This window comes from Chinchilla lanigera, unplaced genomic scaffold (assembly GCF_000276665.1).
Source record: "Chinchilla lanigera isolate Chin_1 unplaced genomic scaffold, ChiLan1.0 scaffold00094, whole genome shotgun sequence".
NCBI classification, from domain to species: Eukaryota; Metazoa; Chordata; class Mammalia; order Rodentia; family Chinchillidae; genus Chinchilla; species Chinchilla lanigera.
Window position 1 is genome coordinate 7,178,243 of NW_004955495.1, and position 11,547 is coordinate 7,189,789.

Here is an 11,547-nt window from a genome sequence, read left to right on the forward strand (position 1 = left end):
GCCCGCGCGCCGGCCGTGGGAGAGCCGCCGCCTTCCTCCTCTGTGCCGCCGCCGCCGCTGCCGCCGCCACTCGGAAACCCTGAGCGCTCCACTCGCTCTGGCGTCGCCGCCCACCGGGCGCTAGCCTCGGCCCTACCCGCGCACCCCTTCGCGAGTGCGCCTGCGCGCCCTCTCCGGTCTCCAACTGCGCCTGCGGGCCGCCACCGGACCCGACTGCGCCTGCGCTCCCGCCCGCGGGGCACGCCGGGAAGCCGAGTCCTTTTTCTCCCGCGTTGTGCGCAGGCGCTTCACACTTCTGGTCCCAGAAGGCCGCTGCCGCCGCCTCCCCCGCCCCGCGCCCGGACTAGCTCCGCGGGCGCGTGTGCGCGGGGACGCGGGCAGGACTAGGTTGTGCCGTCCAGCCTGGTAGCAGCCGCTTTGGGTGCCTTTTTTGTGACGTCCCCGGCGGAGGGTGGGGCCATGGGAGGGAAGTTGGGCGGGGTTCGGGAGGGGCCGCGGCGGAGGCTGCACCTCAGGTCGGTTTCCCAGCCTGATAAAGGAAGGGCCGGCGAAGACCCCACTTGCCCTGAGTCGGCTGAGAAGGAGAACGGGTTAAGAGTGGAGGCTCTGGGGCCGGGCGTGGTGGCGCAGGCCTGTAAACCCAGCACCAGGAGGCTGAGGCAGGAGAGTCGCTGTGAGGTTGAGGCCACCTTGTGTTACATAGTGAGTTCAAGGCCAGCCTGGACTACCTACTGAGAACCTGTCTCAAAAAACTAGGCCAGGCATGATGGCGCACATGCCTGTAGTCCCAGCACTCAGGAGGCTAAGGCAGGAGGATCGATACGAGTTCGAGGCCAGTCTGCACGTCACTGGGAAACCTTGTCTCAACAAAACAAACCCAAAACGAGTGGAGGCTCCAGGCCCTACCTGGCTTCCACGGCTGAGCCTCAATTTCCTGTAGGATGGGGCTGAGAACAGGAGCAGAGGCAGGACGAGAGTTAACAGAATTTGTCCATCTCCTCGTGCTGCCCCGCCTCAGGCTGTGGAATCCACAAGACCCAGGGCAGGGCCTGACCCAGTCCCCATCCCCTGGGGTCTGGCCTGTGATTGCTGGTGCTTCTGAGGGTGCCCTAATTTCAGGCTGACTTTTGACCTTCCCTAAGCCCTTCAGAGCAGATTGGAATGTAGCACTAACTTGCAGAAGCCCTGAGGTGGGACAAGCTGGGCCGGTTAGACCTCAGCTGACCCCTGGCCCCGGGCTCACCAAACCCTGCCTGGCTGTGGCCTAGGGTCCCCACCCAGATCCCACACACTTCCTGCCTGGACACTCGGTCATGGGTGCTGGGGTGGGGATGGCAGCTTAGCCACGTCCTCCAGGAGGGTGGGCAGAGTGCCAGTGGCTTGTTGTGACCCTGGCTCTCTGGATGTCTCAGTGGCCACATCCACATGGGTCCTGGGCAGCTGACAGCTGCATGGATGCCTGGGGCAGGGTGGAGGGTGGCTCCCTCCCACAGGTGCCCAGGCTTCCGGGTCCAGCTTCATGAGGTGTGAGGTGTCCTAGTGGGGGATGGGTGGGTGGAGCTAGTGTGGTGAGGGAGGAAAATGTCCGAGGTGGGGCCAGAAGGATCAGTCCAAGAAAGACCACTGGGCCCTCCACCCACTTGGTATGTCACCGGGTCTACCCGGGAGGCAGCTCTGCCCAGTGCCCTGAGGATGTGGAGCAAACCATAGGGTGCCTGGGTCAGTCGGGGTCTGGTGGTTAGGAACCTTCCAGAGGGTCCTTAGCGCTCTCTGGCCCTCTACGGGGTGTTGATACTACCGATAAACAGTGATTAGAACTAGTCAGGGCTCCAAGCCTGCCTGAGAGTGACCTCCCTATAGGAAGTGCTGGGGTTTCCGGTTTATAGCCGCCTGGCTGGCCTCATGGGGGCCTGACTCTCCCAAGCACCTGCTTCCGGTCCATGGGGCATCTTAGAGTGGTGGGTGGCAGACACTGGGGATTTTGCCCACTGGTTTCCCAGCCGAGGCACTAAGCTTTCCTTTGCAGCAAGTTGGACGGATCCTAAGCCCCAGCTGCAGGGATGGATCATTCAAGCCGAGCCCTCCAGCCTGGGACATTTGCAGGGAACACGGTGCTGAGGTTCCTGCGCAGGGCCTGAGGTGGGGTTAGGGACCTTATCATCACAAGCCTGTGAATGATGCCGACACTCAGGACAGCTGAGCCCACAGATGAGAGATTTGAGAACCCTGTTTGTGCTCCTGGACCCAGCTGCACCTGACTTCCTCTGTGAAACTGGCCCATATATATATTTTTTTTTCCTTTTTCTTTTTTTAATGCCACTCAAGAGCCCTGAATTCAAGTTTGGGTTCTGCTATGACCTTCAACATGGGACTCAAATGCTAAACCAAGCCTCTGTTTAACTATAAAAAGTGTTAGGTGCTAGGTGTGGTGGCACATGCCTGTAGTCCCAGTATGGGAGGCTAAGACAGGAGGTTTGCCACACGTTCGGGGCCAGCCTGGGCTACATAGTGAGTTCAAGTCCACCCTGAACTACAGTTTGAGACTGTGTTTCTTTCTTTTTTTTTTTTCCTTTCTTTTTGAAACAGAGTCTCACTATGCATTTCACGCTGGCCTTGAGCTCACTTTGTAGCCCAGGCTGGTCTCGAACTCACAAGGATCCTCCTGCCTCAGCCTCCCCAGTGCTGGGATTACAGGCATGTGCCACCATGCCAGGTTGAGACTGTTTAAAAAAAAAAAAGGGGTTAGGTGAGGCAAATGACATGAATTTAGCATGGAGCTGGAAGTGTGATGGAGACCCACACAATAGTATTTTGCTGCTACTATGCCTTGTTACGAAGAAAAACATGATCTCAGGTGGCCCAGGAGGTGTGGAAGTAGAGAAATGCCTGATCTCAGGTGGCCCAGAAGGTGTGGAAGTAGAGAAATGCCTGAGAGAACCTGTAGCCTTGTCACCTCCCAGGGCAGAAGAGACTCGGGTGGGATCACATGGAGGGCCCTGGGAGGGGACACAGGAAGAAGCTGGGGCATCTCCACTCAGCTTACTGAGAGTCTGTTTGCAGGCCTTGTGGTGGTGATGTGATTGCAGACTCCTCCTCTGGGCCTCCCTGCCTAGTACTCTGGCAGTGTGTTCCCAGGCAAAGCCTCAGGGCTGTCTTTCTCTCTTCCAGCACTGGAGATGGAGCCCAGGGCCTTTGCGCTGAGCTATATTTCCTGAACTATTTATTTATTTGTTTGATTTTTTGAGACTGGGTTTCGATATGTAGCCCAGGCTGGCCTTCAACTCATGGCAATCCTGCCTCAGCCTTCTGAGTGCTGGGATTACAGGCATGTGCCACCATGCCTGGGTTTTTACTTATTTATTTACTTTTTTGTTTTTGAGACGGGGTCTTGCTGTGTAGCTCAGGCTGGCCTTGAACTCGTGATGATCCTCCTGCCTCAGCCTCCTGTGTGCTGGAATTACAGGTGTGTAGCACTACACCTATTTATTTTCAAGACAGGATCTCACTAAATTGCTAAATTGCTCAGGTTAGGCTCAAACTTGCAGTCCTCCTGCCTCAGCCTTCCAGGGTGCTGTGACTACAGGGCTGATGAGAAGTGTTTTCTGATTTGTTAGGCTGGGGGAGGGGTGGTGCAGCGCAGCCACACACAGACGCACACAAGGGGCGGTCTTGACACAGATTTTATTTCTGCTGGGCAGGTCTAGGGTAGGCAGGAGGCTGGCCAGGGGTAAGGAGGAGAAGGGTCCTGGCCAGCAGGTGTCCCAGGTCCTGGTTAGGGTTGGGGTATGGGGAGCGCAGGGTGGGCTTAACCCACTGGCTTCACCTTGGCGATGAAGAGCGCGGCTGCCTTCTCTAGGAACTCCTCCCGGGCCATGGGGGAGCTGGGCCTCCTCCCGGCCGCCGCGCGGTCCATGGCCAGTGCCAGGCTGTCGGGCCCCAGGCGTGAGCCGGCCTCCAGGTAGCAGGCAGGGGTGGCAGCGTGGTCCCCAGCGCCCAGGGCACCTTCCAGGGTGTCCAGCACAGCCTGGCCTACACGGCGGTCGGCAGTGGCCAGCCCCGGGGCCTCCAACAGCTGGAACAGGGCGCCAGCCCGTGCCACAAACTCCAGCAGCACGAAGCAGGTGAGCATGCCGGCCCGGAACACACCCAGCGGCACAGCCTCGTGGTCTCGGCACTGGATCTTGCGCAGCAGGGGTGCCACCACCTCCTCGGGGGCCTGGCCGTCACGGCAGATACGCCGCAGCAGCTCGCTGTAGGTCCTCCCGTCCAGCCCTGGCTTCTTCTTGCGCCCGCTGGCGCTCAGGCACTCATACGCCACGCTGACGTTGTTATTGAAGGCTGTCCTGAGGGTGGGGTAACAGGGTATTGGGGACACAGCGCGCCTGACAGCTGCCCACCCATGCGCCAGGCCGGCCTCCACCCAAAGGCTTCCCAACCCCCTCCCTCCATCTTTGTTTCCTCCAGATGTTGCCTCCATCTCCCTTTTTTTGTGGGGGGGTACCTGGGGATTGGAACCCCGGGCTTCACACTGAGCTACATCCCCACCCTTTTCTACTTTTTATCTTGAGCTGGTCTTGCTAAGGTGCTGAGTTGCTCAGGCTGGGGTCAGACTAGTGATCCTCCTGTCTCAGCCTGCCAGAGTGCTGGGATGACAGGTGTGCGCCACCCTGCCCCACAGCCCCTGGCTGCTCCCTGCCCCAGGCAGGAGCTGTGTTCAGGCAGAAACTGGCCCCCAGCGCGCTGTACTCCCATGTCCTCATGGATGTGGCCACGGGGGGTGGGGGGTGGGGCTGTGTGGATCTCTTCAACGCCCCCCTGGCCCGCAGTAGTGAGCGCGAGGACTGCAGTGCAGTGCATGGGGAAACTAAGGCTCCGAGCAGGCTGACGGTCAGGCAGAGAATCCCCAAGGGGAAGTGGCCAACTCCAGGGCCATTTCTTGTCCCTGTGGGGTCAGCTCAGATGAGGGACAGGCTCCTGTCACACTGCACCCTGACCTTGTGGCTTCGCCCTCCAGGCCCGGCATAGTGGGCACTCTGCCCTGCCTCAGGTCCTTCCTGCTGCCCAGGTCAGCGCTTTGGGACGGGTGTGCTGTCCAGAGAGCTTGCCCTCCAAAGCCCTGTCTCAGAGTGGAAACCGAGGCCAGGCTATGGCGTTGGCACTCGGTATCATGCTGCCTGTTTCCCACGTGGCACCGACTAGGGTCACGTGGCTCTGGCCTGGCGTGGCCTCAGCATCCCCAGCAAATAAGGAAGTGATGCCACAGGGAGCCACGTGGATTCCACTGTCTTTCCTGAGCTGTCCTTGAAGTCCCACTTCCATCTGTGCTTTCTTGCTGTGCGGGTGGCTGTGAGTTCTGCAGCGCCAGGCACGAATGCCAGGGTTCTGGGGTAGCGCGTCTTCCTCCTCTTGAGCCAGGCGGAGCTGTGTGACTTACTTTGGCTGTTGTGATGTGAATGGAAGCCATGCGTGGTCCCCTTTCTGGGCTCTTTCAGAGCCACTACAAGCAAGGTGTGGTGGCGCATGCCTGTCATCTCAGCCACTTTGGGAAGCTGGGGCAGGAGGATCATGAGTTTGATGACAACAGGTGACTTAGTGAGATCCTATCTCAAAAATATAAAGGGCTGAGGGTATAGCTCAGCAGTGAGTGCTTGCCTAGCATGGAGGAGGCCCTGGATTGCATTTCCAACCCTGAAGAGAAAAAATTCACTGCCCTGTTCCAGGGCCTTACTCCCTGTCCCATGGCTGTGTACTCTCATATCAAAATAGCACTGTGTGCCGGGCATGGTGGCGCACACCTGTAATCCCAGCACTCGGGAGGCGGAGGCAGGAGGATCCTTGCGAGTTCGAGACCAGCCTGGGCTACAAAATGAGCTCAAGGCCAGCCTGAACTGCATAGTGAGACCCTGTCTCAAAAAGACAAAAACAAAAACAAAATAGCGCTGTGGAAGCTGGGTATCGTGGCACACTGTAATCCTGGCACTCAGGAGGCTGAGGCAGGAGGATCGCCATGAGTTCAAGTGGATTCCAGCCTGGGCTACATAGTAAAACCCTGTCACAAAAAAACCAAAACAAAAAGCTGGACATGGTGGCGCACACCTATAATCCCAGCACTCAGGAGGCTGAGGCAGGAACACTGCCATGAGTTTGAGGCCAGCCTGGGCTACATGGTGAGTTCAAGGCCAGCCTGAACTACATAGCAAGACCCTGTCTCAAAAAAAAAAAAAAAAGATGATACAGTGGAGCCTTCCTGTAGATCCTATTTGTATCAAAGGCACAGAGAAATTGTGCGTGTTTAGTCCTAGACATGATGGTGGCTGCTCCCAGCTGACACATCTTTTGTCTCCTTTTGTTGTTGTCTTTGTCTTTTTGAGACAGGGTCTCGCTATGCAGTTTAGGCTAGCCTTGAGCTCACTTTGTAGCCCAGGCTGGTCTCGAACTTGCAATGATCCTCCAGCCTCCGCCTGTTGCCTGTTTTAAGAGAGGCCCTTGCTGTGTAGCCCAGGCTGGCCTTGAAGTTGCAGCGATCCCCCTGCCTCAACCTCCCGAATGCTAGGGCTGCAGGTGTGCACAGCCATGCCTGGTTTATGACTGAGACATCATAAACCTGTGGGCCGAGACAGGCCCAGCTCTGTGCCCTGGTTTCCCTCTGCCAGGCATCAGGCGGGAGGCATCTGCCTTCTGGCCGCCCACAGCTCTCTGGCACTACTTCTGACTTCTCTGGCAGCTGGTCGGGGGAAACCCCGGTCCGCCTCTGGTTCCTCAGACAGCTGCCGGGCGCCTTGGGTGTGCGGCTCTGTACTGTCCTGACCACCCTTCCAGGGTTCTTTCTTCACCTCCAGGCCTCATAGTCTTGCAAATCACTGAGCTCTGACCTTGCTTTCTTCATCTGGAGAATGTGGACCAAGCCCTGCTCCTCGGGATTCCTTGCACCAGGAGCCCAAGGCTGTGCCTGGCTCGTGGGAGGGGCCCCGTGTCCCTCACCCCCGGCCGCCACGCTAGCCCCGTGCTATGTACCATGTGTTCAGGACTCACGGCAGGGAGACACGCGGGATGAGAATTCACAGCCTGCTGAGACCCGGGCGGCACTGAGGGATTGGGCAAGAGGGGCCGGTAGGGGGTGCCCATGCCCAGGCTGCCTTGCAGCTGCCCTCCTGGGGATGCCCGGGCAGCTCCTGCTGAATCATGGGCAGGTGACAGGTGGGCAGAGCCAAGGTGATAAGCTCTAGGCCTGAGTGTGAGGCCCAGCCCCACCGTGGTTGTCTGCAGAACCACAAGGACCACTGGGCACTTGTGAGAGTTCACTGCAGGGGTCGCGAGCTTTTGACAAAAAAGGAGAGAGCGCATTTACAGGATGTCTCCACACAGGGCCCCGGGCGCGTACATCCTGCCTCTGACCGGTGGCTTTCATGCAGGGGGCACGGGATAGTAATGGCTGTCACGACTGGGGAGCTGCTGGCCTGGAGTGGGCGGAGGCCAGGGACTCCTCAGCACCCTGCAGTGCCCAGGGTGCCCCAGAGAGCGGTCTGAGGCCGAAGAGCCTGGCCTGGCCTGGCCTGGCCTGGCCTGGCCGGTTGTCTGCGTGCTTCCTGGTGGTAACCTGCAGAGGGTCAGTTCACTGTTAGTATCTCTCAGGCTGCCGCAGTCAGCAATGTGGTGGCCTCAGGGGCAGTAGTCTCAGGGCCTAGCTCCTGCTCCGCCCCCTGGTGGCCTTTGGACAGCACTTCCTGTTTGTGCTCCAGGGAACTTGGAGGGTCAGTAAGGCTCGGGGCCAGGGGAGACACCAAGGCTGCTGTTGCCTCTCCTCCTCCCTGGCCGGTGTCACTGCCACCTGCCTGCCATCTCAGGACTCCCTGGGCTCCTGAGGTGGCCAGAACTTTGCATTTTCTCTGTAGAGACACCCACAGAGGGCTCTGGATGACTTCTCCCCAGAACTGCTCCGGAGACGCCTGCTGCCGCTGCGATGGGGGTGGGGCCGCCCTGATGACTCGGTCCCTCTGCACCCTCCGCGTCAGATCTGCAGGGGACCTTACCCTGCCCGTGTCACCCTACAGGGGTGACCCCCTGTGGGTCAGGCCGGGGCACTCTGTGCACGGTTCCCCCTATGCTGCAGCTTAAGTCCTAATCGGGCCTCTTCTGGATAGTGGACTCCTGCCTCTTCGCAGCTTCCGTCTTGAACAGTGTACACTGGCGCCTAAAGCAGCTGATGGCCAGGGCTGGTTACACTAAGGATGGCGGGGAGCCAGCGAGTGATGGGAAACTAGGGCTACCTGGAGCCACCATCTCCAGTGGCTGGGAGAGTCCTGGGGCTGCGGGTTGCGGCTGGCTCTGAGCCGAGGCATTTGAAGCCCAGGCTGCTAACATTAAAAGCTCCACTTCACCAATCTGCGATTTCTCTACAAACTGAGCAAGAACCTCAGCTGACTGATAGCACCCTGGAAGCCACAATAGGGCTCCTCCTGTTTAGGAGCCCCAGAAGAAGAGGCTCAGCCTGTCACCAGTAGGCTCAGGAATAGCCTGTGACTGACCGCTGTGTCCCTGCCATTCTGCACTGCCACCAGCTGGCGGTGCAACGTTCCTGTCCTGAGGTTCCTGTCCTGAGGTGACCCCGTCACGCCACCTGGACTCTCAGAACACAGCCTTCTCTGAACAGAACCTTTGCAGATGTGACCAGGTAAGTGGGGTCAGCTGTGAATCCTACAGTGGGTGTGCTTTGAAGAGGGCAGAGAGACACAGAGCTCACGTGAAGAGGGACATGGAGATGGGGCAACATGGCCCCGAGGACTTTCTACAGCCATCAAAACTGGAAGAAGCAGGAAGGACTTTCCTCGGGAGCCTCCACAGGGAACAGGGTCCTGCTGCTGACACCTTGATTTCAGACTTCTGGCCTCCTCCACTTCTGCAGAACACAGTTCAGGTATTCTAAGCCATTACGTTTGTGGTGGTTTGTTCCTGCAGCCTTAGGGCTTTAACATAAATATCTTCATCTGTGATGTTATAAGGTGAGTACTTGGGCAGTGCTCAGCCTGTGCAACCATTCATGTTGGCTTTGCCACTGACCGTTTTTCCTCCTTGGAAGAGTCTCTTCTGGATGTCCAAGGATGCCACATCCTCCTGACTTCCTTCATCTTTGGTTTTTTTTTTTTGGTCTTTTTGAGACAGGGTCTCGCTGTACAGTTCAGGCTAGCCTTGAGCTCACTTTGTAGGCCAGGCTGGTCTCAAACTCATAACAATCCTCCTGCCTCAGCCTTCCGGATGCTGGGATTACAGGCATGTGCCACCACGCCCGGCTTCCCTCCTTCATCTTTGGTCTTGCCTGCTGGTCACTTTCATGGTTCTTCAAGGCTGTGGGGCTCCTGAGAGGATGGTCCCGAGCTCCACACAGCCCCTCCCAGATGCCTCCAGTTCCAGGCCTGCATCTCAGCTGCAGACCCTCTGTCCACTCCCTGCTTTGGCTCCTGTGAGCAAGCAACTCTTGACAATGTTCTCCAATCAGTACACCCCACCCCCTCCCCAGAAGGCCCATCAGCTCAGCCTTTGAGGACACTGTGGCATCTGCCCTCCTCATGGACCTCTCCTCCTCCTGGTCCCTGTCGCTCTCCTAACCTGTTGTCATTTCAGGACACCCAAGCTCCCTCAGCCCTTGGGGTGGAGATGTCTTACTCTGTTCTCTCACCCAGCTTCTCTGGGACCCCCTGGGGACTCTGCTGAGGGGTGGGGGCTGGAATCATCAGGAGTTTAGGGTCCCTGGGGGCCTCGCCTCCCTTGGTGACCGCTAAACACAGCTCTGCCCTGGCTTTCTCCCACCTTACTTCCCCTCCTGGGTTCACCCCTATGGAGGCACTGTGCAAACACCCACCTCAGCTGTGCTTCCAGGGACCCCTATTTTATGGTTTTTAGATGTCCCCCAAAAGTCTCCTGGGCTCATAGGCGGGGCTTTTGGAAAGTGACAGTGTAGGTGACTTGCTAGGTGGCGGGGTGTGGTTGGAAGAGGGGGTCATGGAGCGTGGCCTGGAAGGGTTTACTTCTCTTCCCAGCACTGCCCTTTCCTCTCTTCTTTCTGTCTGCCGTGAGGTAAGGCACTTTCCTCTGCGCAGGCCCTTCTGCTAGCTGCCAACCATGCAAGGACTGAAACTCTAAACGTATACCTCCTCTTTAAGCTGTATGTTAGGACTTTTTGTCCCAGCAATGAAGAAAGTAACTAAGACACCCTGAGATATCACCTTAGACCTCCGTCAGTGGCTCTTCTGACTGAAACCTGTCAGCTGTTCTCAATCCACAATGACGCTGAGTGTGACACTAGCCACCTTCCCAGGGCTCACACCATTGCCACTCAGCAGGGCCCCTGCACTCCACACGATTTGGACCCACTCCAGACCTTTCCAGGGCTGCAGTCCCACACTCAGTGCTAAGGTGGCCTCTGAGTCACACATCTTCAGGCCCAGCCTCACACTTCTTGGTTCTGACTGAGTAGATCAGGATGCCATGGAGCTGCTAGGAGGTGGCTGCAAGGGGCTGGTGGGAGGGATTGCTCTGTGATCTTGGACTTAATACTTTCTCGCTCCAGGACCTTCACAGCCAGAGGAGCTGGGGCTGGGGGTGCAGCTCAGTGGTACACACGTCTAGTAAGTGTGAGGCCCTGAGTCCATTTCCTGCACGCAAAAACTAATTCGAGCTGAACCAAATAAAAAACGACAACCACAGAACAGAAATGCAAAGGTAGTGGCAAAGTAGATCCCAGATTGAACCCCTTCCCCCGCACCAAGCTCCAACACACCCGTGTAAGTCCGCGCGGACTACAACTCCCAGAGTGCCCCGCGCCGGTGTCTCGGAAAGGGGCTGGGACCCGCGCGTGGCATATCGGGAGCTGTAGTCTGACCTAAACCCACTCTGCCCCGTCCTATGATCCAAACAGACTACAACTCCCAGAGTGCCCATGACAGCGCCGGGGCAGAGAGTGGGGTTCAACGCGAGACACGCCGGGAGTTGAAGTCCAGCCACAGTTGCCCTCCCCCGTCCCGCGCTGTTTCGCACCTCTGCGAGTGATGAGCCAGGCGAAGATGCCACAGTGCGCGGCCCAAGCGCTGCTGCTGCAGCAGAAGCTGTCCCGGGGGCTCTCCGGCGCCGCCGTTGGCCGGCGAGCGCAGGCCCATGTTCTCGAAGTAGTGCGCCAGAAAGGCGATGGGCTCCTCGGGGCGCGCCTCCAGCACCTTCAGCAGGGCCGCGCGCAGCATCTCTGTCACGCCGACCTGTCGCAGGAAGTCCTCCTCGCTCTCGACCGCTGCCGCAGTCCGGGACACCGACGGCCGGCCACTGTCCGTGAAACTGGCCGCCGGCGTCCCCACCGGCCGCCGCTTCTCCACTGCCGCCATCTTCGCTGAGGGCAGCGGGGCCGGAAGCGTCGCCGTATTCCACGGCACACAGAAGTCCCGGGACGGGCATCTTGGTTAAGGGCAGATATCACCTGGACACCCCTCTGCCCACCTGGGAGACTCCAGGAAGTAAAAGGTCGCCCTTTTCTCTAGGTCTAATCGGCATTGCCCTATGCTT

General features: G+C 58.4%; 1 protein-coding gene across 1 annotated transcript; it reads right to left on the reverse strand.

Moving 5' to 3' along the window:
- Positions 1 to 3,664: 3,664 nt before the first annotated feature.
- Tpgs1 (tubulin polyglutamylase complex subunit 1) lies at positions 3,665 to 11,484 on the reverse strand. The gene is made up of 2 exons (XM_005406039.2): positions 11,032 to 11,484; positions 3,665 to 4,343 (listed from the first exon to the last, which is right to left on the reverse strand). Exons 1-2 carry the CDS (start codon positions 11,367 to 11,369, stop codon positions 3,806 to 3,808), a joined length of 876 nt encoding a protein of 291 aa, XP_005406096.1. The 5' UTR covers positions 11,370 to 11,484; the 3' UTR covers positions 3,665 to 3,805.
- Positions 11,485 to 11,547: the final 63 nt, after the last annotated feature.

Coding starts and splice junctions, on each gene's coding strand:
- Tpgs1 (XM_005406039.2), bottom strand. CDS start 11,369: ATGGCGGCAGTGGAGAAGCGGCGGCCGGTGGGGACGCCGGCGGCCAGT. Junction 4,344..11,031: donor CTGGCTCATCACTCGCAGAG/GTGCGAAACAGC, acceptor CCCCACCCTCAG/GACAGCCTTCAATAACAACG.